This window comes from Grus americana, chromosome 7 (genome assembly GCF_028858705.1).
Source record: "Grus americana isolate bGruAme1 chromosome 7, bGruAme1.mat, whole genome shotgun sequence".
In the NCBI taxonomy this organism is placed as follows: domain Eukaryota; kingdom Metazoa; phylum Chordata; class Aves; order Gruiformes; family Gruidae; genus Grus; species Grus americana.
In genome coordinates, this window is record NC_072858.1 from 37,931,891 (window position 1) to 37,957,779 (window position 25,889).

The 25,889-nt window shown below is 49.8% G+C and overlaps 1 protein-coding gene across 4 annotated transcripts in view; it reads right to left on the bottom strand.

Moving 5' to 3' along the window:
- Positions 1 to 3,149: 3,149 nt before the first annotated feature.
- ASCC1 (activating signal cointegrator 1 complex subunit 1) overlaps positions 3,150 to 25,889 on the bottom strand; it is a 38,688-nt gene continuing 15,948 nt past the window's right edge. For all 4 annotated transcript variants that reach the window (XM_054831257.1, XM_054831259.1, XM_054831258.1 and 1 more), the window contains exons 8-10: positions 22,028 to 22,152; positions 20,101 to 20,180; positions 3,150 to 3,712 (exon numbers count right to left, since the gene is read on the bottom strand). In XM_054831257.1, the coding sequence (XP_054687232.1) occupies positions 3,596 to 3,712; positions 20,101 to 20,180; positions 22,028 to 22,152 (322 nt within the window). In that variant the 3' untranslated portion in view covers positions 3,150 to 3,595. The remainder of the gene's footprint in view (positions 3,713 to 20,100; positions 20,181 to 22,027; positions 22,153 to 25,889) is intronic.

Below are 25,889 nucleotides of genomic sequence, written 5' to 3' on the forward strand. Positions count from 1 at the left end.
CCGCAGTCCCGGTCCCTCCCCTGTCCCCATCCTGCATCCCACATCCCTGGTCCATGCCGAGCGCCCATCCTGCAGCCCCGGGCTGTGCCCTGTCCCCATCCTGCATCACTCATCCCGCATCCCTGGTCCATGCCCGGTCCTCATCCTGCATCCCCCGTCCCTGCACTGTCCCCAGCCTGCATCCCTCGTCCTGCATCCCTGGTCCATACCTTGTCACCATCCTGCATCCCCCGTCCCTGCACTGTCCCCATCCTGCATCCCTCGTCCTGCATCCCTGGTCCATACCCGGTCCTCATCCTGCATCCCCCGTCCCTGCACTGTCCCCATCCTGCATCACTCATCCCGCATCCCTGGTCCATACCTTGTCACCATCCTGCATCCCCCATCCCTGCCCTGTCTCCATCCTGCATCCCTCGTCCTGCATCCCTGGTCCATGCCGAGCCCTCGTCCAGCATCCCCTGCCACACCCCCATCCCGCACCCCTGGTCCCGCATCCCCCATCCCTGCCACATCCCCATCCCACATTCCCAGTCCCAACTATGTCCCCATCCCACGCCTCCTGACCCTGCCCTGTCCCCATCCTGCATCCCTGGTCCCTGCGGTGCCCCCACCCTGCAGCCCTCACCCTCCACCCCACCAAATCCCTATCCCCCCACCTTCCCCTCATCCCCGCGACGCCTGCCCTGCGCTCCCCGTCCCTCGGCCACCCCAACACAGCATTTTTGGGGCCCACTCCCTGCCCCAAGGGAGGCCGAGGAGCAGAGCCGGGACAGGGAGGTTTCAAATCGTTGTTTTTCCTTGGCGAGGAAGGACGGTGACAACTCGCCCTGGGCTGCAGCTGCGAAGGAGCAGCGGGGGCGCGGGGTTCCGCGCCCCCGCTGCTCCTTCGCAGCTGCAGCCCGGGAGCTCCGAGCACACACACGGCTTTTATTCTCCCTGTGAGCATGCTCGGGATGGAGAGAAAACACAACGCTGCATTTCCTTACAGGAAAAGCAGGTGCGCACGTTATTCCTGAAGCAGCAAAGCCGAGCCTAAAGCGAGGCTTAGGAAATACAGCTTCCAGGCACTGCGTTTAAGAAAACGGTGTTATTTTCAACTTTACGTTTAACAACGAGAACTCCCGACCTGGGCTCCAGCGAGGCTTGCTGCTGAGCAAAACGACGGTGTAAAACAACTTTTTTCTTCCTCTGCGCGATATGGATGCGGGGATCTCCAACGCAGCCCAGATGGGGGAAAGAAGCAGAGCAGCAGGTTTCAGTTTTAGTAAGTTTTAGGCGAGTTCTAAAGTTGTATCTTGCAAACCCGTTAGCGCTGCCTGGGTTAACGCGATTTCAATTCATCGGTGCAGGACCCTGCGTAAAACACAGTTTTATGGTGTTCAGTATGAAACTGTTCTATTTATGAATAATGACAGAAAAGGGAAAACCCTTGGTAAATCCATCGTGGTGCATTTTCTTCTGGCCCTGACCTCCCCCCTGCATTTATGCGAGTAGTTCCCTCGCACGAGGGGAAGGGGATACAACACCCAACTCTGCCCCTCTCATTTGTACAATAAGCATTTTCGTTCCAAAAGTGCTACGGGCAAAGCAGAGCTGCCACTCCACTGGACTCACGTGCGCGCTTAATGTTATACAAGGGGATCAAGCGAGGTGTAAATTTAAGCACACGTACAAGTTTGCTGGATCACAGCCTAACCTACAACTCTGAGCGTAAGAGGAACAGACCAGAACCCTTAATTCTGCCCAGGGACGGAGAAGCGAAACGAATTTAGCCGTGCCAGGCTACAGCAGCGGGATAAGCCGCTTACCACCGAAATTCGACCAACTTCCAAACAGTCACAGAAATAACTGTCATTAAACCATGTCTACATTAGTGAGAAGCGAGGAGTATTCTCAGATCGGCCTTTCTTTGTAGAAAAACTGTCTTTGCCTCCACGTCAAGGTCAAAGCTACTCCTGTGTTAGGGGAGGTAGAAAGACTCAAAGTCCACCTCAGCGAAGAAGAAATGAGAATCACCAGTATTACGTGACAACGGAGCAAAGCAGGTGTGACAGAAACACCACGAATGCCCCGTTAAGGAAAATTACAGCGCAAACAGCACCCACGTCCTGCGGCGCTCAGCTTTTCAGTGAGAGTTGTTAAAAACCCAGCAGGCAGCAGCTTTCCGAGGTGCGTCTCCCCTTCCTGCGGCAGGCAGCACGGCTGGCGGCCGTGCGAGCAGCTCCCAGCTCTGTTCTTTGGGCGGCTGATGAGATTTGCCAAGTACCTCTTCAGGCTGGCGGAAAGATGACAGCAACCGGTGTTAAGTGCTCTCAGCACCTCCCTGCATCGGGGTTCCGCTCGCCGAGCAAACGGTTTTGAAGGCGGCCCCTTCCTCCTCCGCTTGGAGAGCACAAAAGCATTCGACTGCAAGGAAAAGCAGAGACAAAAAGCCCGACGGCTGTAATTGGGTACAAGTGCAGACTTCAGGGTAAAGGGCAACCGGCAAAACCCACAGATGATTTGATTTCCTGGCAGGCGGGCTTGAGAGCAGAGGATGGGCAATTTGGTCTTGGAAACGCAACCGGCAACCCATTTGGGGAAAAAGGAAAGCCACCCCGAATCCTGACTGCCTCCCACCGCTCTTTGTGCATGCAGAGCGCGGCCGCACAGCCAGCTCGCTCCGGGAGGGAGGAAAACGGGATGAAAACCTCTTAAAAACGATCACTAGTACAAGTGGATGGATGCTGCTGGAGCGGCCCTGTCCCTAGCAAACACGCTCTCTGCCTCGATGACAGCGCAATTCCACGCTCACGGCAGCAACTAGGAACGGGCAAGCAGCAGCCGCCGCCAGGTTGCTGAAAAACAACTAACCACCAGCATCTTCCATTTTTCAAAGCGTTCATCCTCGGGCGAGTTGAAAGCCTGTGTCGCTATTCTTACCGAACGTGGAGATTTACAGGAAAACACAGTCGTCTTCAGATCTCTGAAGGATTCACAATGGTATCAAAGAGTTTTGTGCTTCTTTTAATGGAGAAACCACCTACAAGGCGTATGTTTTTTGACAACGGTCACCGGAAAGAGCTCTTGCCACGAATGCTTTCTTATTAACATAGTTGCGTGCCGGAAGTTTAATTACAGAAACTATCAATGCAACAGGAGATAAACACTTTGCTTTTGAAGGGAATTAATTTATTTGGAGATCTACATCACACAGGCACGCTGCTGGAGATCCAAGCACTGCCTGACCTCAATATCATTAAATTGTGCTCCGGGGAGCTCTCTTGGATTTTAAATACTTATTTTAAGAACAAACTTCCTCCTTGTGAAATAAAGCCACGCTTAAACATCGGTGATGCCCCAGAAAGTCACCTGCACCAGTTTTTCTACATGTTTTCTCAGAAAACAAACAAGCAACAGACATCAAACAGGCAACTGCGTGATGTTTTGGTTACCAATGGGGAAAGGAGGCAGAAGGGAAACACCATGGTTCCCAGCTGCAGCGTGCCATCGAGGAGTCACGAGGCATCCCTGCCTGGAGTTCCCAGGTTCCTGCTCAAAACCTGTGTCCTATAAAAACACATTTCACCGATGAGCGGACCCCGTTGTTGCCGCTTCAGGAGAAGGTCAGCTGCCCAGATGTCGCGTAGTAGCCAGTGGCATCCGAGGAGAACCTCTGGGAAAGACGCACCGAGTCCAGCTGCACCTCTCCGAAGTAGAAGTTCTCGAAGAGCTGAAAGAAAAGAGAAGGAAAAAAAAATACAACATTTGAGGAGCACCTAGAGAAACACAGCCTACAGCTAGCCCACAGATCTGTCGCAAATGCTGGCCCTGCAAAGAGCCTCTACTCATAGACCTGCTTTGCTTTTAATGAAACTATTCTTAAAAAGATTTTTTCCCCCTAGAGACTGCATTTCGCCTTTAAAGCAAACAGGGTATGAAACGATCACCTCTGGTTATCTACAGCGGTAACTGCTCAAACCTTCCCAACCTTGCCTTCCGACTGCCTCTCATTTAAGGGAGCTTCACCACCCCAAAAGGCCACCACCTCGGGGGGGGCTCTCGGGGTTGCAGGCTCCGCAGGAGCAAGGATTGAGGCCAGGATGTTTTTACCAATCCAGGCCACAGGACACACGCCTTACAGTTACGGCTCAGTCCTAATTCAAACTAGCAGGCTAGAGGCGCAAGGCTCTTCATCCCAGCGCTGACCCCGCTTTGTTCAACAAATCCTCCTTTGTTCAGCGAAGACTTGAGTGCAAATTAATGAAAGCAAGCCAACTCTGGGACCCAGAGGGCGTGTCTCTGCTGATTAATCCAATCTATGAAGCAGACCAAAAAAATGACATCAGAATTTCTTATGGGGAAGATCAGCAATATTGCTGGAAAGGCATCGTGTCCAAGCGTAAAGTGCTTCTCCCGTTCCATTAAGACGCAGGAAATGGCTCTACCTGGAAACATCAGTCGTGCCTTAGGACAAGCGCTTCAGTGGAGATGCTAATTTCAAAACTCTGCTTAACGGGAGCGCTGTGAGTCACTGAGGGCCTGAGCAGTGACATATCCCCACCGAAACGTCCATTCCATCTGTCTCCTATTGAATTTTCTATCTGTCCCTGCAGGCATTGGCTCAAGACAGTCGCACACCCCTTTATCGCCATTACAGAAAGCAGAAACGCTAACGGCCTGGGAAAGCCGATGCATTAATTACAACACGTCCTCCTAGAGCCAATGGTGCATCAATTCCTCCATACAGCGAATGATCGAAACCCCAGATACCTAGTTAGCATCTGAAAGGCTGCACTTGCTTCCTCCAAAAAGGCATGTGGCTCTGCCTGGCACTGATTTGGGCAGGACTATTCTTTTGTTGGTTCTCCCAAGGGTATTCTACTTTGCAAACATCCCTTTTTGCAAGGGGACCAGCTATGTTGCTTTCCGGACAATTCCTGGTTTCGCTGTCACTCCTCCACAAAGGAAAAGTGCCTTAGGGAAAGTGATTCCCTGCCCACCTTCAGGGCAGGGCAAGCAGGGCTTGGGCCTGGAAGCACTGCCGAGGTACGTGGGCAACAGAGTGGACGCCAGGCACCGTGATGAATCCAGCCCCTGCTCCAGACTGTCAGCTCACCCAGACAACGCTCTGCTCAGGATTTGGCTGAGGCCAGCAATTCCCCATCGACACACGACAGTCAGAACGGCATCTCTGAAGAGAAGGGGTATTTATGCGTGCCTAGCCAGCTCACAGCGATCGCTAAACCCCTGCTTCACTTTGAAAGGGCTGCAGCTGCAGTCAGACGTGCTGCAGAGTTCTTGCTGCCAGCAGCCCACCTGCCAGGGACCACTTCCTCCTCCTCCTCCCCAGACCTGCCTGCGTGGCAGCCGACCTTCAAGCTGCTTCTGCAAAAAGCATCTGGGTTAGCACAAACGCTACGAAGAACTGGGTTTCTCTGCACCAGACCGTTTAGTCACAACGTGCCTGCCTAGGAGAGGCGGCGGGCAGCCTCCGGCTCACCTGCACCTCATCCTGCCTTTGGGGTGATGCTTGTCCCTTAAGACCTGGAGCACAAGGACATACTTTGCACAGGGCCCGAAGTAATTCGCTGCTAATCACTCAGACTCAAATTAAGCCGCAACTTGCTGCCAGTTCTTCCGAGCGCGTACTCAGCAGAAGCCAGGCGCCCCGCCACGGGGGTCACGCAGGTCCTCGTCCCAGCAAGGGGCCCCGCCGCAGCAGCCTGGCTTCGGGGGACACTGTGCATGCGGCTCCGTGCCGCCGCTGCCCTAAAGCGGGGCACCTTGTTCAAAAGAAGTTGTGCTAAGAGAGCGTCTCAAATCGGGAAAGGAGGAAAAGAGAGAAGAGGAATGACTACAGCCACACAAACTCCATTTTATACAATTAAAGATTTATACAATTAAAGATTAATTATGTTCCCAAAAGCCTGCGTAGTTCATGTTAGAGGACTTAGGATAAAATGTCTCATTAATAAGAGATGGTAGTAAAAAGGGGTTGGGCTCCTTTCTCTCTTTGTTTTGGCTGATCTGAGAAGGAAGGATGATTTCCAGCTCTCCAGGGCTTGCTGCAGTGCTTGCCGCCAGCATGCCCACTCACCCCAAATCTCAGCACCCCTCTCTGTCAAAATGGTTGTTCGTATTGACACTCCTTTCCTTCACAGAGCACTCTCCACCCAGGAAAAATAGAAATCATTTCTCTTCATTCCTAACGGAGGAAGCTGTAGGTGCGCTGTAAGCAAGGAGATACTAGGATCTGAGAAGGATTTTTTTTTTTTTAAAAAGAGAAGCGGGACGAGATAGATGCATTTATTTCTGTAGAATGAAATCTTTGCAAACATGAAGAAAACAAACGAAATGCTGGGATGTGCCGGTCCCATCAGCAGCCCTGGAAGTCAAATCTTTACACAAAACAGCCAAAGGCAGAGTCTTTCAAATATTTGTTTATATTATCTCTGCACATCGTAACCTGTTTTTCCTACAAAACACACGTACTTCCAAGCAAAAATTAGTTAATGAGACAAAGCCCCCTGCCTCACACAGCCTCAGGCACATCGGACCAGAAAGACAATCAGAAAGTCCCAGAAGACACTGCCCAAGTCAAGGGCCCTCCATTTGTACGCTGCTAAAAGAGAAGCAAAAGCCTTGTACCAAAGCACTTTGTATTCCCTTGGCTTTTTTAAGACCTACCACCTCTCGCGTGTCCGAGCATGTATGTGTTTCCCAGGGAGAAAGCTGCTAGAACTATTGATTTTTGGTAATGTAGCTGTACTTTCTGAGAGTAAACATGCTACAAGATTTAGAGGACAACCACAGACATTTTTTTCTGCTCTTGTTTCAAGCTGGCTTCTCACCGATGCTTCTTTGCTCCCTGAGGCTTCCCACGAAGGAAGCCACCGGACACCAGGCGTGGGGATGACAGCTGAGCCACTGTACGGCCAAGATCTGCCTCGGGCAGTGGGAAGGGAGGCCCCTCAAACATCATCCTCCGAGACCCCCGAAACACCGGGAGCTGGCTCCCTGTCACGAAAGCATCCCGCGCTCGGGTCCCCGGGGGCTCGGGAAGAGATTTCAGAAGGCCAAGCCTCCACTTTTGACTTTCACTTCTATTTATCTTGGGGAAAAGCCAAGCAGAGCTCAGAAAGATATTTATATCTCCCCCCTCTCCCTAGCCACCACGGAAACGCTCTGGTTTCGGAGGAGGCCTGTAGCACAGCTGATGAAATGCCTCCTATAAAAGCATTTTAGCATTTTTTTTTATTCTGGGCCAGGAAAGAAGATACCTGGAGGTTGTTATGTTTCACGCGCAAATGTTGATAACCCTAAGACTTGCCTAGTCCCCCCCTCCTGTCCCTTCCCATGGGTGCCAAGGGCCCACCTTTCCCCAAAAAGGCTGCAGGGAACATGAGGAGGTGCGGATCGGGAGCAGCTAGGAGGGAGGCAGGGGGAGGAAAAACGCAATCGCCCGCACAGTTACCGAAAGCCGTGTCATTTGAGCGGAGGGGGAAGTGAGGCTCAGCAAAAGCACAGTAATTCTATAAATCCAAACACGCTGAAGGATTTACGTCCTCGCTGCCTAAAGAATAAATAAGAGGTTGGGGGTTGGGATTTTTTTTTTTTTTTAATATTATAATTGAAAATGAACCTGATGGAGGTAAAGGTCAGCTTAGGAAGTCAATACCATGCACACCATGCAAGCTACTAACTCCCATTGAGGGAACAGCACTTACCAGACTAAGTGCCCCCTGTCTCCCTGCTGCCTTCCCAAATTAAATTAGAAGTGAATAAGGAAAGAGCGTTGTTAACTTTTAACCCCAGGCCCAGCACCTTTAAGCAAATGTGCCAGAGATGTGCCCTGCCTTTCGAACCACAGCCAAAGGCTCAGCAACTGCTCAGCAAGGGTGCCTAGAAGGACACGGTATCTCCCACCGGGAGGGAGCGGGTGCCTGGAGAGCAGCACAGCATCCTCCCGGGAGCAGCATCCCAGGACCCGCAGGGGAAGGCAGGGACTTGCAGCCGCACCGCCTTCCCCAAAAGCCACGAGCCCCCGAGAGAGGGAGCGTACCGGTCCGCGGATAACCTGTATTTCACACGTCAGCCTGCAAACTAACCATAGGCCCACGTGTGCAGGCGCTCCTCCTTCTCCCTCTCCCTTCTGGGGGGCTGGGTTCAAGGACACAGCCGCACAGGTAATGACGAAAGGCAGGCAAGTTCTGTGGCAGCTCCCAGAAAGCAAGCTTTTCTCCATTTCTGCCCCTAAAGTCACTTATGCTGAGTCAGAATAAGCCAGCAGCACGCCTGTCATTTCTAACACCCCAATTTCTCTCATTTAAGACAGTCCGGTTCAGATGTTGGAAACCCTTCCTACTCCGAGGTCCATTTCCCTCTACTACCCACAAATTACACAGCAGGGCTCCCTTGGGGTGCAACAATCATTTTCTGAAGGAAGACAGATGCTGAAGACTTGTTTTGGGAGAGAAAGAATCACACATCAAACCACTCGCTCCTTGCAAACCTTAGCCAAAAACGCTAGCACAAACTTCAGCCCCCAAACCACAACAACTGCCTTATCAAAGGCAGAGCAACAGATCAAACCCGGGATGCCTCTTTTCTGCATTTTTCCCCCCCTTTTGCCTAAGCCTGTAAAGTAGGTTTTACCGAAGCACTGTAGAAACAAATGCAAAGGAGGGCGATTCTTCGATGAAGCAGTTAAAGCGTGTTTCTAAATAATGTCGTGTTCCCAAGCGCGGGTATTTGTCAAGCAACCATCCTCGGGGGCTCGCTTCCCGCAGACAACCCTCCCAGAATGAGACAGCACCTTTGTGTTCAAACCTGGAAACAACAGTAATAAATCACGGCGCTAATCCACGTAAGGACAGCAGCGACGCGTTTCAGCTCCGGTTATGAAGAGCGGAGATGCCAACACAAACTGGTGCTTTTAAATCACCTGTCACGGGCTCAACAAGCATGAGAAATATTAATGGAGAGGCATTGGGCAGCGGGAGGACAAAATAAGTCCAGACAAGGGAAGGGAGTAAGAGGTATTTAAAACTTCCTTCACGTAATCTCTGGCTTGCACTCATGCCGCCTGGCCTGGATTTTGCTGCTCCATCAGGATTATTGATCAGTTTTTAAAGCCTTATGTCGTCTACGGTAGTCAGCCAAAAAGGACTCATCCTGAATTAATAAAAAGTCCAAGCAGCTCTGCCGAGAGCCTCGGTGCTCAGAAATGCCGAGGGAATGACAATTCACCACAATGCCTTGCAATTAAAAACTACCACCAAAGAGCAGTATTATCACAGGATAAAATGCACACACGCACACACACACGTACCACCCCCCCCGGCCCCGATCTGTGGGGAGTTCGCTTTGTTGTGAACTCCAGCCACAGAAAGCAGTGCCTTAGGGTAGGGGTATTATAGATTAACAGTACAAAACTGTCCCCGATGAATCAGTGCTGCGGGAGAGCAGAGGCATGTAATGTCATTAGCCTGTGACCAATCAGCCTAAGAAACCCGGCTGCCCTCGGCAGGGAGCTGAGGGGGGGGTCCTGTTTTTCCTATCTGGATCAAGCGTGGAAACTAGCAACTTCTGAGACGCGTGAAGGAAAAGGCTCGCAGCTCCGGGAACCTTCGGCTGCGGATGAGGTCACTGTCATTCCTGCTGCGCGGTCCATGCTGCGGATGGGATGCCAGCATTCCCTTCTCCTCTGTTTCACCCGAGTTGAAGGTGTTTATCCACCAAAAGATCCCTTCCAGGAAGGCATGCCAACAGGTCGAATGCCACTCATTTCTGCCTCCATGGCAGAACATGTGCAGGAGGATCGCTTTTGACATGCAATCCAGCGCTGTGGCCATGTGAGATCATGCTGGGAATCGGGGTCCGGCAGCAGACAGCAGCGCGGAGAGCGCTCAAACCAGGCGATTAAACTCAAGCTTCAGAGGAGCCGCAGGCTTTACAGCTTCATCTGCTCCGCACGCAGTGACAACAGTCACCAGCTCGCCTGGCGGCAGCTGCCACCCCCAGCGTGTCCTGATCGGGAGCAGCGGTGAATGAAGGAATGAACTCAGAAAGCCGGGAGGGATGGGAGGTTGCCTTCCGTGGGAAATCAGCATGCTACGGTGCTGTTATCCCCTTCGGGGAAGGGAAGAAGCAAACAAAATCCCAGGCAGCCGCTGACAAGCATGGAGAAAAATTAAGTGGCGTTTCTGAAGCGGTGCCTCAACACGGAGTGATGAAACCTGCTTGTTTTCAGACTCGCTGCAACCTCCCCTGGATATTCCCGGTGTACTCGCAGCACAGCTTGACCCCAACCCCCCAAACCCTTCTTGCACCATCTTACGCTACAAGGGAGAGGAGGGACCCAGACAGCACCAGACCATGGGCTGCGACTTGCCCAAATAAACATCAGGCTATTTTTCCATCTCATAAGGGATAATACATTTGAATTAATACTTGTATAATGCGTCCACAGCTTGGGTCGGAAAGCACTGAAGAAGAGCAGAGAACAATTGCTCTTCTAAATCATCTGGCTAAAGCACAACTGCGGTACCCATGCCAGCTACAGCAGGGAAGGCGCCGACTCTTCGGCAAGCTGCTGTGTTACAGAGCTGATACCAGCATTAAGCAACAAGGATTGATAAAGGAAAAGTTACTCAGGGCAAAAAACATGGATGGATTAAAAATTTAAAAAAAAAAAAAAAAGAATTTAGAAGTGTGACAGCACCTCTGTCACTCCTAGGCAGGCTGACTCGTGAACACAGTTCAGCAATGGAAAGCTGTCGGTAAAAGAGGGATCTAAAAGGCCAGCCTGCCTGTGCCCCAGTTCGGCTTTGCGGATTTACGCTACCAACACCTCCCCGTTGACCACCCCAATGGTCTACAGAAGGCCGTTACCTCTGCAGCATAGAACTGCAGAAGCTGCCCCAAACTACGACAGACAAACCCCAAATCAAAGTCCTTGGTGGCTCTCAGAAGATGAGACACAACCGGGCAACGTGTCGAGATCGGGGGAGCTTGTTCAATTAATTTCTTCTATTTTCAACTTTCAAAATATGTTTTCTGAAACAGTTTGGTGCCAAAAAAGAAATATCTGATTCCTGTATTATTCACTCTGGACACCACTTTGCCAATGATTATCTGTCAGAGGTTTAATTGTGCTTGGAAGCTTGCCAGCAATAATGCACGAGAAATGTAGGCAAAGCAGGTACGAGAGGCACTCATCCAGAGAGACAGCTCTTCCCGGCATTCCCCACCTCCTCTCCAAATTAGCAATTGCTTCCTTTTCATGGTTTTTTTTTTTTTTTTTTTCAAAGGACTGCTGGTTGGGCATCCAACACCTTCCATCCAAGCATTAAGACATTGTGCAGAGTTCCAAGGCAAGGGTGGAAGCGAGGGCTAGGAAAGCAGAGAGAGAAGGCAGTCGTCATCTGGACCGTCACCACGAGCACGCTGCCTGCGCCAAGGCCTCCGAGCATCAGCCACAAAGCTCGGTGGGCGTATGCGGATTGTTTGTTTTGTTCTGCAAGCGTGCAGCTGGCTCTGGAGTGTCTCTCCATCACCAGTACAGCATCAAGTCCTTCCACCCAGATGAGGCAAGGAACAGCCCTTTCCCTCTCATTTTCTTTCAACCTCTGGCAGATTGTAAAAGGTGGCAGCAGAGACCCTTTCACCTCATTTTCCTTAGGAAGAATAAAGCATGCAGACTTCAGGAGGGAGAAAATCTGGCCACGAAAGTCCCAGCAGCCTATCTTTTGGGAGCACGGCTGATCTGTATCATAAGCAAAGCACTAACTCCTTTATCGTTCGCTTTCAGCTTGCTACTGCTTGAGTCATTTATATTCGCAAGCTTTGTCATGAACCACCAAGACCTGAAACTACAAACAAAACAAACAAGTGAGCATCTTGGGTTAGCACGAGACCAACAGGGGATGCAAGTCAGGGGTATCTCTTCCTGACGCAGAAAAAGCCCTTCCGATTAAATCACCGGTGCCATCCCTTGGAAAGCAATAACAATATTCTGCCATCCAGAGGGACCTTGACAGGCTGGAGAGGTGGGCCCGTGCGAACCGCATGAAGTTCAACAAGGCCAAGTGTGAGGTCTTGCACGTGGGTCGGCGCAATCCCAAGCACGACTGTAGGCTGGGCGAGGAATGGATTGAAAGCAGCCCCGAGGAGAAGGACTTGGGGGTATTGATTGATGGGAAGCTCAACATGAGCCAGCAGTGTGCGCTTGCAGCCCAGAAAGCCAACCGTGTCCTGGGCTGCATCAAGAGAGGCGTGACCAGCAGGTCGAGGGAAGTGATCCTGCCCCTCTACTCCGCTCTGGTGAGACCCCACCTGCAGTACTGCGTCCAGCTCTGGGGGCCCCAGTACAGGAGAGACATGGAGCTGTTGGACCAAGTCCAGAGGAGGCCACGAAGATGATCAGAGGGCTGGAGCACCTCTGCTATGAGGACAGGCTGAGAGAGTTGGGATTGTTCAGCCTGGAGAAAAGAAGGCTCCGGGGAGATCTAATTGCGGCTTACCAGTACCTGAAGGGGCTACAGGAAAGCTGGAGAGGGACTGTTTATCAGGGAGTGTAGTGACAGGACAAGGGGGAATGGGTTCAAGCTGAAGGAGGGTCAATTTAGATTAGATGTTAGAAAGAAATTCTTTACTGTTAGAGTGGTGAGGCACTGGCACAGGTTGCCCAGAGAGGCTGTGGATGCCCCATCCCTGGAAGTGTTTAAGACCAGGTTGGATGAGGCTTTGGGCAACGTGGTCTAGTGGAGGGTGTCCCTGCCCATGGCAGGGGGGTTGGAACTAGGTGATCTTTAAGGTCCCTTCCAACTCAAACCATTCCATGATTCTATAACCACCTCTCTGTCTGGAAAATTACCACCAATATAAGAGCAAGAAGCATGTATGGAGTTTGGGGAGAAAGATCCTAGGCATATCTGATGGGTGGTTTCTTTTTTATATTTTTATTTTACTGAACCAAAGTAAATGCCACGTAGCTTTTGGTACATTCACAAATGCCATCTCATGGGTGTTTTGCATATATTTCACGTAGTAATCAAAGCAACAAGCTGAAGAAAGGACCAAAAGAGGTCATGGGCTCCTTTGTCCTCTCCTTCCCCAAGGCAGGAGCAGCTCATTGCTGGCAGATTCTGGACTAACATCCTCCAAACAACCGGGACTCCCATTTCTCCTGCTCCTTTAGGGCAGCGTTTCATTCTCCTTCCCATTACAAAGATCTTCCCAATGCCTACTTTGAACCTCTTGCTGGAATCTAAGCCCATTATTTGTTGCCCTACCATGGAAGACTGAGTATCCATTACTGGCAAAAGCTTTCACATGCTTAAAGAGTTTTTCCTATATGTTGTTCTCCTCCTTCCTTTATTAGCCTCAAAACAACTCTAAGTCTTCCAGTCTCGGTTCACAGGCATTTTCTCCAATTATCTTATTGTTGCCTTCTGGGCTCTTTGCACCCATCACGGTGCCCAGAACTGGACAAATACTTCAGCTGGTGGCCAAGTGCTAAGCGTAGTCAGAGGATTACTTTACAAACATTTGCCTCTTTCTTTTATTTCCACAGACCCGCTTGGCTGGCTTGCACTCTGGAGCAGTCCCCCATTACCAGCCCTGTGGACCAGGGTTTGGGTTTCGAGGCAGGTCTTCACCCCACACCAGTGCCTCCCTCCTGGACCTGCCCGTTTGTTTCTGCCCGATTTCTGAAGATCATTTGGAGCTCCATTCCCTCCATGTGCAATTTTCCTGCCTCTCCCCAGCTGGTTTCATCTGCAGACCTAAGAGGAGCATGTTTCATACCATCCGTAACACCCTCCTGACCTCCACGGGTGGGAAGGGTACAATTGTTTCCAGCTGAGCCCTGTGAACACAGAAGCAGCCCGTCCTTCTCCTCTGAATTCTGCCATGCGAAACCCCAGCTCTTCGTAAAACTGGAGCAAAGCCACCTCAGCTGCCAGGGGGGTGATGCAGCAGTGGGAAGGGTGACATTCAGCAATAATCTAAATTAATCTGTCAGGCCTGATTTCTTGCAAATAAAACTATTTGTGGCCAGATGCAGGCCTTTGTTCAGCTGAGATCCTGTCCCTGCAGGCTCCCTCTCCTTCACAAGCCAAATCTAGCAGTGCTCCTGCCACACTGCAAAACCTTTGCTTTAGCTCAGGGTTTTGGGTCCGTTTCCTGCCCCCCGCCCCCCGCCACAAATCCATGAAAATTCATGTGCTTGAGGAAATCAAACCCTAGTTGCTATGGTGAAAGGCATTCTGCAAACTGAGAAACAAATACAAGTGGGACATTTGGAGGTTACCGGATTTTTGCACATCTTTCAGACAAGAATAAAAAACCCCCTCCGGCGCATTAAAGGCTCCGCTAACTTCCCAGACCCTGCCACGCCTCAAACGTGAGGGATTTACAGTACAACTTGTTTAAGGAAATTAATAATCAAGCACTGCGTTTCTCCAAAGAAGCCTCATCCCCGTGGCTCCTAGCACTGCCTATTATAGCAAAGGCAGCAACAGTTTTAAGAGCCGGGCTTTGGCTTGACTGCAGAGATGCCAGGAGGCTTGAGACGCAGCCGGGAATGCTAGGACGAGGAGCTCCCACCAACGTGACCTAGTCTCTACGCTCACCAAACCACTAAGAGGAGGAGCCCAGCTACGGAGCCAGGAAATTAATTCAGACAGACCCGGGAAATTATCTGGCAGAAGGGTCACAGCACCTTTGGGATGATCTGCCTACTTTTGCTAATCAATGTGTTGTTTTGTTTTTTTTTTTTTTTTTGCACTTAATGTGCTGGGTCCCTGTCTTCTATTAAGGCGCCGCTGTAATTCAACCCCTGCCAGCTCCATCGAGAAAAAAATTGTCCTCTTAACATCAAAGAGGTAATGCTGTCTCGGCTGGCTGGTGGCAGAACAGCAGTCTCGGGGAAATGAGGAGGCGAGATGCCCACTGGGTGGGAGGCAGAAGCACCCACAGCACCTCCAAAACGGCCGAGCTGCTGGGGACTGTGGCGGTGCAGGCAGGGCTGCCTGCAAGGGGCAAGAGGTTTCAGAAACTTTATAACCCTCTCAGCAAATCCTCCCTCTTCCAACACTCACAGTTCCTGCTAAAATTAGTCAGGTGCTGAGCACCTCTGCAAAAAAAGAGGCTTCTCCCTTTTATGGTAAGGTCACCAAACGGATCTCTGTCACATGTGGGCAAGTTAGCACAAACCTTCTGCGCTCCCTGCACTGCCTTCTCCTCAGTGCGGCGTCTCAATACCTCCAACGCTGCCTCGTTGCTCTGCTCCAGGGCCCAAACACTCCAACAAAGATATTTTCCCTCTATTGTCTAGTCTGATTTTTTCAAATGCCACTTCAGATTCCCATTTCATCGAACGCGAATAATGTGAATAAGCCTTTTTTTTTTCCTGAAGAATATCACTCGTAGGAAAGCATTTTCATGGCAACCCCAATTTAATCTCCTTTTTTCCCCAAGATCATACAAACGTTGATCTCCAGTCTCATCTGCTCAACTGTCACATCCTCCCATCCCACTGTTGCTCTAATTGCACGCTGCTGAGCCCCCTCGATCGTTTCAGTATCCCTCGATAATGGCAGGATCAGAACTGAAGACAAAAATCCTCTCCTCTGCAAAGCGGCATTACAGCCTTTCATTTCTGCTTTTGATTCTTCTGTAAAGCCGAGACGAGGAAAGCACTGGCTTATTTCTGATACAGTGATGTTGCACCACAATCTCTTATTCAGTCTGTTCTCACCCCAGTGGATTTTTGTTTGGTATTTTTAACTCTAAACTTTCCGAGCAGCCACCTCCCGTCAGGTACTTGTTCCAACTGCCAGTCCTACTTGGGATATATACCTTTATCACCTCGCTGAGGAAAGCGAGATGTTCTTACCCTTTCCGGACACCAGGCAGTCTTTATCCTCACCTAACACCAACTCTTTGGCCCTTTTAATTTCACCTCAGCTTAAAAATACACCAGGAAAAGGCTCTGTCCCCTTAAATTCACTAACAAAAGTCACACAGAAAAGGCCTGGGTACCGATAGCTGCAGAACACGAGAAGTACTCCTCATCTTGCAAGTAGAGTTGGCCACGGTGGCTCTACACAGGGTTCAGATGTTAATTTTAGTGCTTGGTGGGTATGGGGTATTTTGAGGAGTGAGGAGGTTTATCTAGGACAAGATTTTTCTTTTTCATTGTATCTCTCTATACGGCACTGCATCAAATGTCTTAAACTGAATTACTACACACTCCAGCCACTGCACTGTTCTCACCCAGCAAGATAAAAACGATAACAGATAACACCACCAGATTTGTTTGCTATGATCGGCTCTCCACTGGCCCTGGTATATCAGTCAGTAAATGCACTCTCCCCCTGCTCCAAGTGAAAGCAGATACGGTCCCATAATTTAATACCCTTATGCAGGCTTCAAAAGAGAAAGAACCTCATCAAATTATACCTTGTCCGACCTAGAAGCACTCTCAGAGCAGCTCTGCAGCCTGGATGCTCTGCTCCCGCTGCTGGACCAGGGCATGGCTGCACGTGCCACTGCCCCGATTGATCTGGTTCCCAGTCTTGCATCCCAGCTTAAAGCCTCCCCTAATGCCCTAAGACACAAGATGTGCAGCTTTCCTCTGTGGTACCTCAGTAGCTGTTCCCTCAATATTTAATCTTGGAAGCTGTTAATGCCCAGATCTGTGCTAAGAGGCAGGGTTCATCATTTTCTGTACTCAAAATTTGCTTCCCTCTTGTTTGAATGTGGCAAAGGCCACCCTTTTATTCCTCAGACCTCAAGGCAAAAATAATTCCATTTTAACCCAGGTGGTTTTCTTCCTGCTGTAAGCCTTGCTTTCCTTTAAAACTAAAATAGAATATTTTGGCCAGGTGGTACCTTTGCATTTCTTTGCATTTTTATTTATTCACTGCAGCCTTAGTTTTTTCACTCAGTGAAATAAATAAAAGCCCGGAGGCAGCCAAGCCTCGTCTCCGGAGATGCAGGCAGCTGCCCCAGCCGCCTCTGTGCCAGGGCTGTGCCGCTTGGCCAGCTGCGACGCAGGGCACACAGCCACCGCCCGGGAGGACACAGAGGGGGGCAATGCAGAGGGGCTGCCAAACTGGCATCTCCCCGAGGCCTGGCCGCCCACCCGGCCTGACCTTTCTCTCACGGGGAAGGAGCTGCCGCTGTCTTTCAGCTGTGAATTGCTGCCCCTTCCCTCTGCTCTCCAAGAAATGATCCACGTTTGTTTCCGACTGGAGCAAGATTTCGGTACGTGATTCGGATGTTCAAAGGAGCAGATCAGCTAGCTGCTAGCCACCCTAGAAGAAATACATATTGCTCCATATGAAGCAGTTCATAAAGCATCCCCAGCTTCCTGGGACTAGATGAGACAAACACGATGCTAAAGTGTCTAGCTAGGGAGACACAAATCACTCAGCTGTTGGGTCATGCACTCCCTTGGGCTTTCAGCACCAGCTAGGCCAGGGAGCCTTTTTCATGGATATTCTTCAAGACAGAAGTAATTTAAACTCTCAAATGCAACTCATCCTACAGAATCTATTTTCTGAGCAGTGTGGGAAGGTATCGGCCTGCACAACCATTTATTAGCACAAATAGGAGTGTATGTTTAACTCTGCGGAACGGGTAGAACAAAGGATTATTAAATAAAATTCCGATTAGTTCTGCTGAAAGCAAAATACCAGCTGGAGCCTGGGGTAACGCAGACATGCTATCAGCAAACATGTGCTGCCAGCGCATCTGCACACACACACACACCAGCTCTGACCACGGGGGAGCCTCAGACGGGAACAGCAGAACCAAGGCGTCTCCATCGTGCTCTACGCTCTGATAGCTCAGGTCCTGCCCTCCACCAGGCAAAGCCTTTGGCCCCACAGCACCAGTCGTAGCTGCACAACAGGAACGAGAGCAACGAAACCCAAGTTTTCCAACTTGATGCCCTCCTACCAGTAGCTGTGCTTTGTTGGCTTTCCAAGAGGGAACACCGCCGCCCAACACAGATATCGCAAAGTCCCACCGCCTGGAAACACACGCATGGCACATCGCTCTACCTACAAGGGGACGACGCCCGCAAGCCAGCCGGCCTAACTGCAGCAATATTCATTAACAGCCCGTCGTTTAGATCCTATTGCAAAAGTTAATGAAGCCACTTTGCGAGAGGGCAGCCTCCCTGAGCAGAAGATAAATAATGTATATAAAAGGGGGCTGGGAGGGAACTGGTGCATCCTTGCAAGGTCATGCTAGAATGCATCAGTGGCTGGCTGAGGCTGGGCTCCTCTGGTAAGAAGCCTGGAGCTATTTATGACTCATGTAATTAATTAATGCCAACGGGCGTTCTGCTGCAGGCACGTGGGAGACCAAAGGGAAATACGAAGCAAGCAGGTTAGGAAATGTAGTGGAGGTGGGAGAGAAGGATGACATTTCTTGCGGCAAGACATGCTTTGAAGTAATTATCAACAGTCCAAACAGCCAGCAGCTCTTTTGGCTACATCAGTACAAAATCAATTAGGAGCTTTAAAAATGCATCAGCTCATATTTCAGAGAGCATCAAGAACAAGAAGTAGCCATCTGAGGTAGGGCAGTTGCATTTCTAAGCGCCGCACACCACAAGGCCCACAGATCCTCAGACCCCGCAGTGCAGTCCACAAATGGTGTGACCAGTAGAGGGAGCATCGTTAATGCCTTCCCAATCGTAAATGTTTTTGGATGAGAAGCATTAAAGACCGACAGCTTGATTTTACGTGTCTCTAAAGTCTGAGGATAAGTTTAACAGAGGCAAGAGAAAGGAGCAAAGGGCAAAGCAAATCATGAGCGTACGCCTTGAAAGTCGAGTCCCTGCAGGCACCACCTTCCCTTTCAGGATCCCAGCTCTCAGAGAGTGGTAGCTAACCAAACCTCACAGATCACATTAAGAAAAGGACCGCATCTGTGGCTTTCCTGTTTCAGTTTGCAACGCTGCAGCCTCACACCGAACACTCAACATGTGGCGATGCTGAGTCATGACACCGCACTTGCACAGACCGTTTGAGGACAATGAGAGCTTAACCTAATTTTGTCCCTTTGTCCTCTGTGCGGAGGAGATCAATCAGTTCCACTCCCTGCCTTCACATCCCTGTGCATTCAGTGCCTAATACAGCCAAACTGTAAAAACAAATAAAGCGCAGCCTTTCCCTCCTCTGGTGCCCTAAAGTCCTTCTGGGCTGTGCAACTCCCACCCAGCCTGCATCCTCTCCTATGTCTCTTTGTTGCCAGAATATCTTCTATCAGTTCCCAAATGTATTCATGCATTGTCCTGTCTCCCTCTTATCATAGCCGCCCGCAACAAATCCCCTCACACAATGCGGACTGCAAATCTGCTTACAACCCAGTGTTGTTTTCCGTTTCTACTTCTCCGTGCTTGTCTTTTTCTCTCTGGATACTTGCGGGGGCCAAGCACCACAGCATCAGTCTGACACTGCCATCTGGATGAGCAGCACAGGCTGCCTGCAGTCTCAAGCCTGGTGGGCAAAGGCTGGGAGGCTGCAGGATGTTCCCCTTCAAACCTTACCCACCTCCACGGTCTGGGGGATCTCGCTGCCTACCCTCTGATCACTGCCAAAGCCCTCAGATCCTGGCTGGTGGGACTCCCCAGTGCTATCTGCTATTTTTCTAGAGCAAAACCATGCAAATCGATAGCAGAGATTAAAAAAAAAAAAAGAAGAAAAGAGTAAGTGAAACGGCAGATTTAGTTTCATAAATATATATGAGTGAGTAGAACAAGAGCAACAAAGTACTCCTTTATGGTGGGCTGAGAATCGACACGAGCCTGAGTCTCCAGGGTAAAACACGAGCGAAGTAAACGACAACACGAACACCCACTTAGCATTCGTGCTACATACTCCTGATCTGAGCCTAACCAGCTTTAAGAACGCTTCTGTTAAATACTGTAATGCTCCCAATTACAAGTGATCTGGATTGTTTATTTTCTAAACAGATTTCCTCCCCACTGGGAGATCCCATAAGCCTAAGACAAAAGCAGTCCTGAAGAGGTGTTTCACCTCTTTTGGCTATACAATATCCACAGCTGGCTCTACTGCCTAATTGTTTCGTACTGACCTTGAGGATATTTCGGCCATTAAACGACTCCCGTTCCTTGAAAGATGATTTACCAGTCATTGCGTTGTTTTGCTCTTCAGCTGTAAAGAGAAAAGCCACCACCAGAATGAGCTTCAGATGGGAGAACTGTGTGTGCTGTACTTCACCGCCCCACTCTCTCCCTCCCCAAAGTCAGCTGCCACCTAATAAACCATATTTGTCCAGTTCTTAGTGCAAAAACACTTCCACTTTCGAGGCCGAATACACAGGAATTGGTGCCTCTATCGGGATCACCTGTGTTACCTGGAGGAAAGACCCTACCTCCTAGCAACTACTAGAGTGATTCTGTAGGGCTGATGCCTCAGCGCAACACATCTGCTCTCTCTGCTTGATTTTAATCCCACATCCTGCCAGGGTGAGAGTCAGCATTGCGAGCACTTGCATTTCCTGGAACAGCACCAAATACCAGACCAAGCATGCCAGCACAACGCCAGGCGTGATCCAGACAGCACCTATACAAACCCCTGCTGCCTGCTCCGGGAAGCACATACATGTGGTGTGCGTGCTTTTGTGGGGTGGGCATGCAGCCACACACACAGACATTAAGAATAGCAACCTAGGTCTACAGCAACTGCCAAATGCCTACGTCTTAGATCCATTTCCCCAGAGCTTGTCTGGATTTTTATATAATCCCTAAGTACATGATCTGTTCTTTCCACAGGACCTCTGCCTTGCTCAGTGAATATATTCAATATTTCTTTTTCATCTCCAGCATTAACTGTGAAGTCCCACTCACACCTAGCACGCTATTCAAATCCCATATTGAATATAAAGCGACTTCTATGGCTATCTGTGTAATGCGCTCACCATTGTGTCTGAATGCCTCACATGCCTCATGGGGCTGTTCAGAATATAGACTCGTAATGCCAGATGCCTCCCCTAACAGAGAGCCACATCAGCACTTCAGGCTTACATTTTCACCAATTTTCAGACAATTTGAGAGCTAAGCCCCATCTTTTCAGGGTTTCTACCCCTCCCCCCCCCCCCCCCGAGTACGCTTATCTGACTTTAGTAGCAGTCATCCCCAAAGCCTGCTGCTGGGTACACAGAAAACCGTAACACAAACCATCTGCTGTTATCCCTGTCCACACAGAGACTCACAGAAGCAGTAACTGGAGAATGCTCGACGTCACCTATCGGCATTGCACAGAGGCCGCTACACCAGAGAAAGCTATGAAAAAGCTTTAGTGCAATGCTGTTAAGGCTTGCAAACTACGTGCCAGCGCCAGAGCATGTGTGCGTTTGCACAGGGAGAACAAGGCTGTAATATGCTGCCCCTCCCTAAAGGCAATGCATCTGAGGCTGCTCCATAAAGTAACGCGATAAGAACGATGCTACAGACAATCTTTTGGCAGAGGCAGCAGACACTATACGCTCTGTAATAGCTCACATTCAGCCTCAAATCTGATTTAATGAGAAAGACACTGGAATCACGTTCCTAAACCAGCAAGCAATCTTTAACTTGACCAAAAAGGACCACGTTTTTGTCTTGTTTAAAGATCAGCACAGCACGTCAAGTTGTTACTGAATTTCAATTTAATGTTGGGGCGCAGAGAGTCCAAGACCTCACACGGTACTTGAACACATTCCTCTCTGGCCCAGATCTTACGAGTGCTACTGGGCGACAGTGTTTCTGAAGCTGTGATGAAGAATCTTAGAAAAGATCCAGAAAGTGCTCAAAGCATGTCTGCCTTCTCCAGCTCTGCTGACTGCTTTTGAATTTTCTTCTGGGTTTTATTTAGTGACAACCCTCCACAACTTTGTGAGTATTTGAGATTAAGAAAAATCACAAAATTAAAAAAAATAAAAAATAAAAGCCAAGAAAAGCATTTCCTGTTCAAAGGTACTACTTTAAATGCACTTATCAGTAAGGATGACAGATACCCACCGCTTGGATCTTTCCTGAAGAGAGTGTTCATGACTGTAGCATGCAGTTTCACTCTATCCCATTCTTTAAGCATCAGGCCGGAGGCCACGAACCTTTCCACCAGCTGATCGGCGATCACCTGCAACCTGGCAAGGCAAAAAGGGAAAAAACAGAGCAGTGTAAACCAAGGAGAAACCCCAGCGTTGTCAGCCTCTTGCTTTTCAGCCAGGGAGGGCAGCATGTGGGACCCAGTCTCTGATGGAAAGTGAACACAGCCATCAGGATTCAGTTCTAATGCAAAAAGTTCTGGCTGTTTCGCAAAGCTTCCTCGGTGATCACTTCTGCTGCAAGTATTCCACGAGGAAGGGCAGATTTAGCATAGCAGAGAGCTTGTTCGCAGTGACAGATGTTATTGGGACTTGAAGGATGCATCTTTCTGTGCCAGGAAACACAATGTGACTCTCCTTACAAATGCTAAAATCTACAGATCCCGGGGTAGCTTAAGCACCCTGACTCTTCAAAGACCTGCTCCATTGAGAGACTGCAACCTGTACAGTGCACTGGGCCAGACCTCGGACCCTCTCTGTCCCAAATAAGCAACTCTGTCAGTGGGCTTAATTTCTGGGAGAGCCCAAAACGTGGGTACAGAGGGCACAAACCCAGACAGCACCCTGGTGAATGCTCCAGCTTTGGAGCTACTGAGCAAGCAGAATCAAAGGACTTGACTTATTGCCATCTTCTTGTCTGGCCTCGGTCAGGCATGAAAGCGGCCACGGCTGCTGGGATCTGCGGGTAGACGTGTCCTAGGATAGACAGCAGGAGCAGGCAGGTGATGGGAGCAGTGCGCTCACGTATCCTACATCTGAAGAGCTGAAGGAACTTCCAAGCTGTCCCCTACAAAATTTCTGCAGTGCCCCAGCCTTACCAAAAGCAGCAAGGATGCACTAGAACAAGAGCTTCTGAGCCTCAAAACCAAGGCAAGAACATACGACTCTATGCAGAAGAATTTGGGCTTCTCTCACCACATCCGAGGGGTCAGACAGCTCTCTGCTCCACCAGCTCCCACCACTTTGGCATCTCAGCTGCAGTGGGAGAGGCAGAGCATGGCCTCTCTGAGGCTGGCCCCCAGAGCCCGCGGATGCCAGCTCCTACCCCACCACCAGCTTTGTACTGCCCCTCACAGGCTGCCGGCCACCATGTGACGATTTCAAGACTCTCAGACTACCAATTGTCATGGTTTTCTACCACTTTCTGGCTTTACATCAGTGATTTTTAAAATTAGCAATGACAAAGATTAAATGAATATCATTACAGACAATACTAGAACAAATTAACGGAGAATAGCTCAAGTGAAAATGGTGCTTTATTACGTTATAAAGTTAATCAAGGAAATAAAACAAATTAGAATGAATTATAATGGAAATTATTTGCCACGTGGGAGGCATCAGAGCATGATCCCTCTCTCAGTCTGAGCCATTATATGTGCAGAAGGGCTTGCCAACCCCTAATTCCGTCTGCAGTTATGCAAGCTAAGTCAGGGTAAATCAAATCTCCTGCTTTATAACTTAAGCTGATCAAGATCATCCAAAGATCAGGAAGGAACTCCACCCCTCAGCCATGCCAGGAGCCACACAGAGCTAGCAAGACGTCTTGCATGAGACAGGAAGGCACACACCTCTCAAATGTGGGCTGCAGCAGTCAGATCCAGCACAGCAAACCACGTGGCTGCTGCTCTCCTCTAGTATTGGCTTTGCAGCTGAGAAACTCTGCTTTCCCCATTTCCCTGAGCAAAGCACAGCAGGCTTTAGCAGGCAAGAGGTGCGTGGAGCTGCTCAGCAACGATCCGTCTAGCAGACCAGAAAACGAAGCAGAGTTTTCTGGAGGGATCATCATTGGTCCCTTCTTTATAATCACCATTTGTCCAATGTTGTGCCTGCTGGAACCTCAAAGGAAGCAAAAGAAGCTTTCACTGCTCTCCATTCACACAAGAATATCTTTTCCCCTCTGCACAGCTAAATGTTTTATGGATGCCTGCTAACAGTTAAGGAACTATTTTAGGGGAGAAGTACCAGATGAATTAATTCGCAGGTGAGGGCAGGACTGGCCTGGGCCAAGGATAAAAACTTAAAATTGCTTGGCCCTCTCTGAGCACGCTGCCATGCAAAAAGCAAAAAAACAAGTGTTGTGGAAGAGAAGTCTTGGCAGCCTCCAGGTGCCATGCAAAGCACAAGATCTGGGTTTGCTCATAACCTCAGCTAAAAGATCTCTGTGAAGGACAGAGGAGACACCAGCCCTTTCTTGGGGGGGGGGCGTGGGTAGGCGGTGTTTTCAGTTTCAAGGCAAGGTGGATTTGAAGAGCTCATTTCTCTCCCCTGCCAAAATCAGCTCTGCCATCTCTAACGCACATCAGCATTTTCTGCTAGCATTATGGCTAAGTGAGCTCTCAGCAATACGGATACGGCTGGCATCTGAAGCAGACCACAGTGCCAGTACCAACAATTCAAGCTGTCCCCAGACACAGGCAGACATCACTGCCTGACTTCAGGTCCTACTTACGCTCTACAGCATTTCTCTACAAGTTCCTCAGGTTTCAGACTTATTTTCAGATGCGAGCAGACTCGCAAGCACCATACCTCAGAGATGATCCAGAGCTCAGTGACTCAGGAGAAGAGACACCCATATTTCAGCTCTTTTTCTACAACAAACCCACTGAAGGGCATTTGGGTTGCCCAATGTCTGCCCCCGTCTTGTCTCTCCGAGTGCTTCTGCCTTGTTTTGCCCTGCACTTCTCTTCGGTCTCCTGGCTGATCTCAAGCTTGTCCTGGTTCTCCACCCACCCCGTTTGTTTTATCTCACCTCTTCCAGGGTAGGACAGACTTCAAAGTGGAACAGCCGAGAAGAGGAAGAGATTTCCATTCCTACTGCCTCCCAGCAATTCTTACATTTTCATTTTCCCACCCATTTCCTTATCGCGCTTCCGATCTCTTACTTCAACACAGCCTCCAAAGTGCAGTTTTAAGCAGAGGGCCCTCCTTGTCTCCTCAGCCCTTGGGGAAAGGATATGCCAGAACATGTCCTTTCTTCCCTGAGCCAGTCGCCGCTCACAGCCTCCCTCCTCCAGCTGCACTGCTCCGTGCTCCCCTGCTAGCTCCTGCTGTCCTCTAGCAACAGGAACAGATACAAAAGGGCAGCGCTGCCACAAGAAGAGAAGGCTAAGGCTTAGGGAGAGGAGGTTAAAGCTCTTTTAGTGACTCCACTAACCCCTTCTGCACCCATCTCACAACTGGCAGCACAGAGTACAACAGCTCTTATGTTTCCCCAGTCTTCTAAGAGAAAAGACAGTGCTGCCACTGGTGACGTACTTGTCAAAAGTGAGATGGAGGAAGGTTGTCAAGGCACCGCCACATCCCGGGCAGCGCTATTTGTAGACCTAAAGCCATGAGCCACAGTGGCGAACAGCATGCGTGGACACACACTGACAACCAGGCTTCGAGATTTCACATCAGCGGCTCAGAAAGACATTTCACACCCAGTGCCTGTTCCAGGCTGCTTACTGACACAAAACCCAACTCTGCAACCAAGTCATGCTTCTCTGAGGACCTTCTGGTGTAACTGGGTTTTAAAAATAATTAAGTGCTGCAGAATTTCCAGGCTGTCCAGATTAATCTGGATGGCAGGTTGGGAACTAGACAGCAGAGGCCAAGTTGTCCTGCCTTCTAAGTCATCTCAGGAGTATCTCCTTGGCCATCTTATCATCATGCGAGCCGTGACACCATTATTCAATCTGACAGACTGCTACAGAAACAAATGACATCTTTCAGCCGTACCACCAGTGACTGATTTAAAGAGCAAACACATCACACTGCCTTAACCGGTTTAGGAA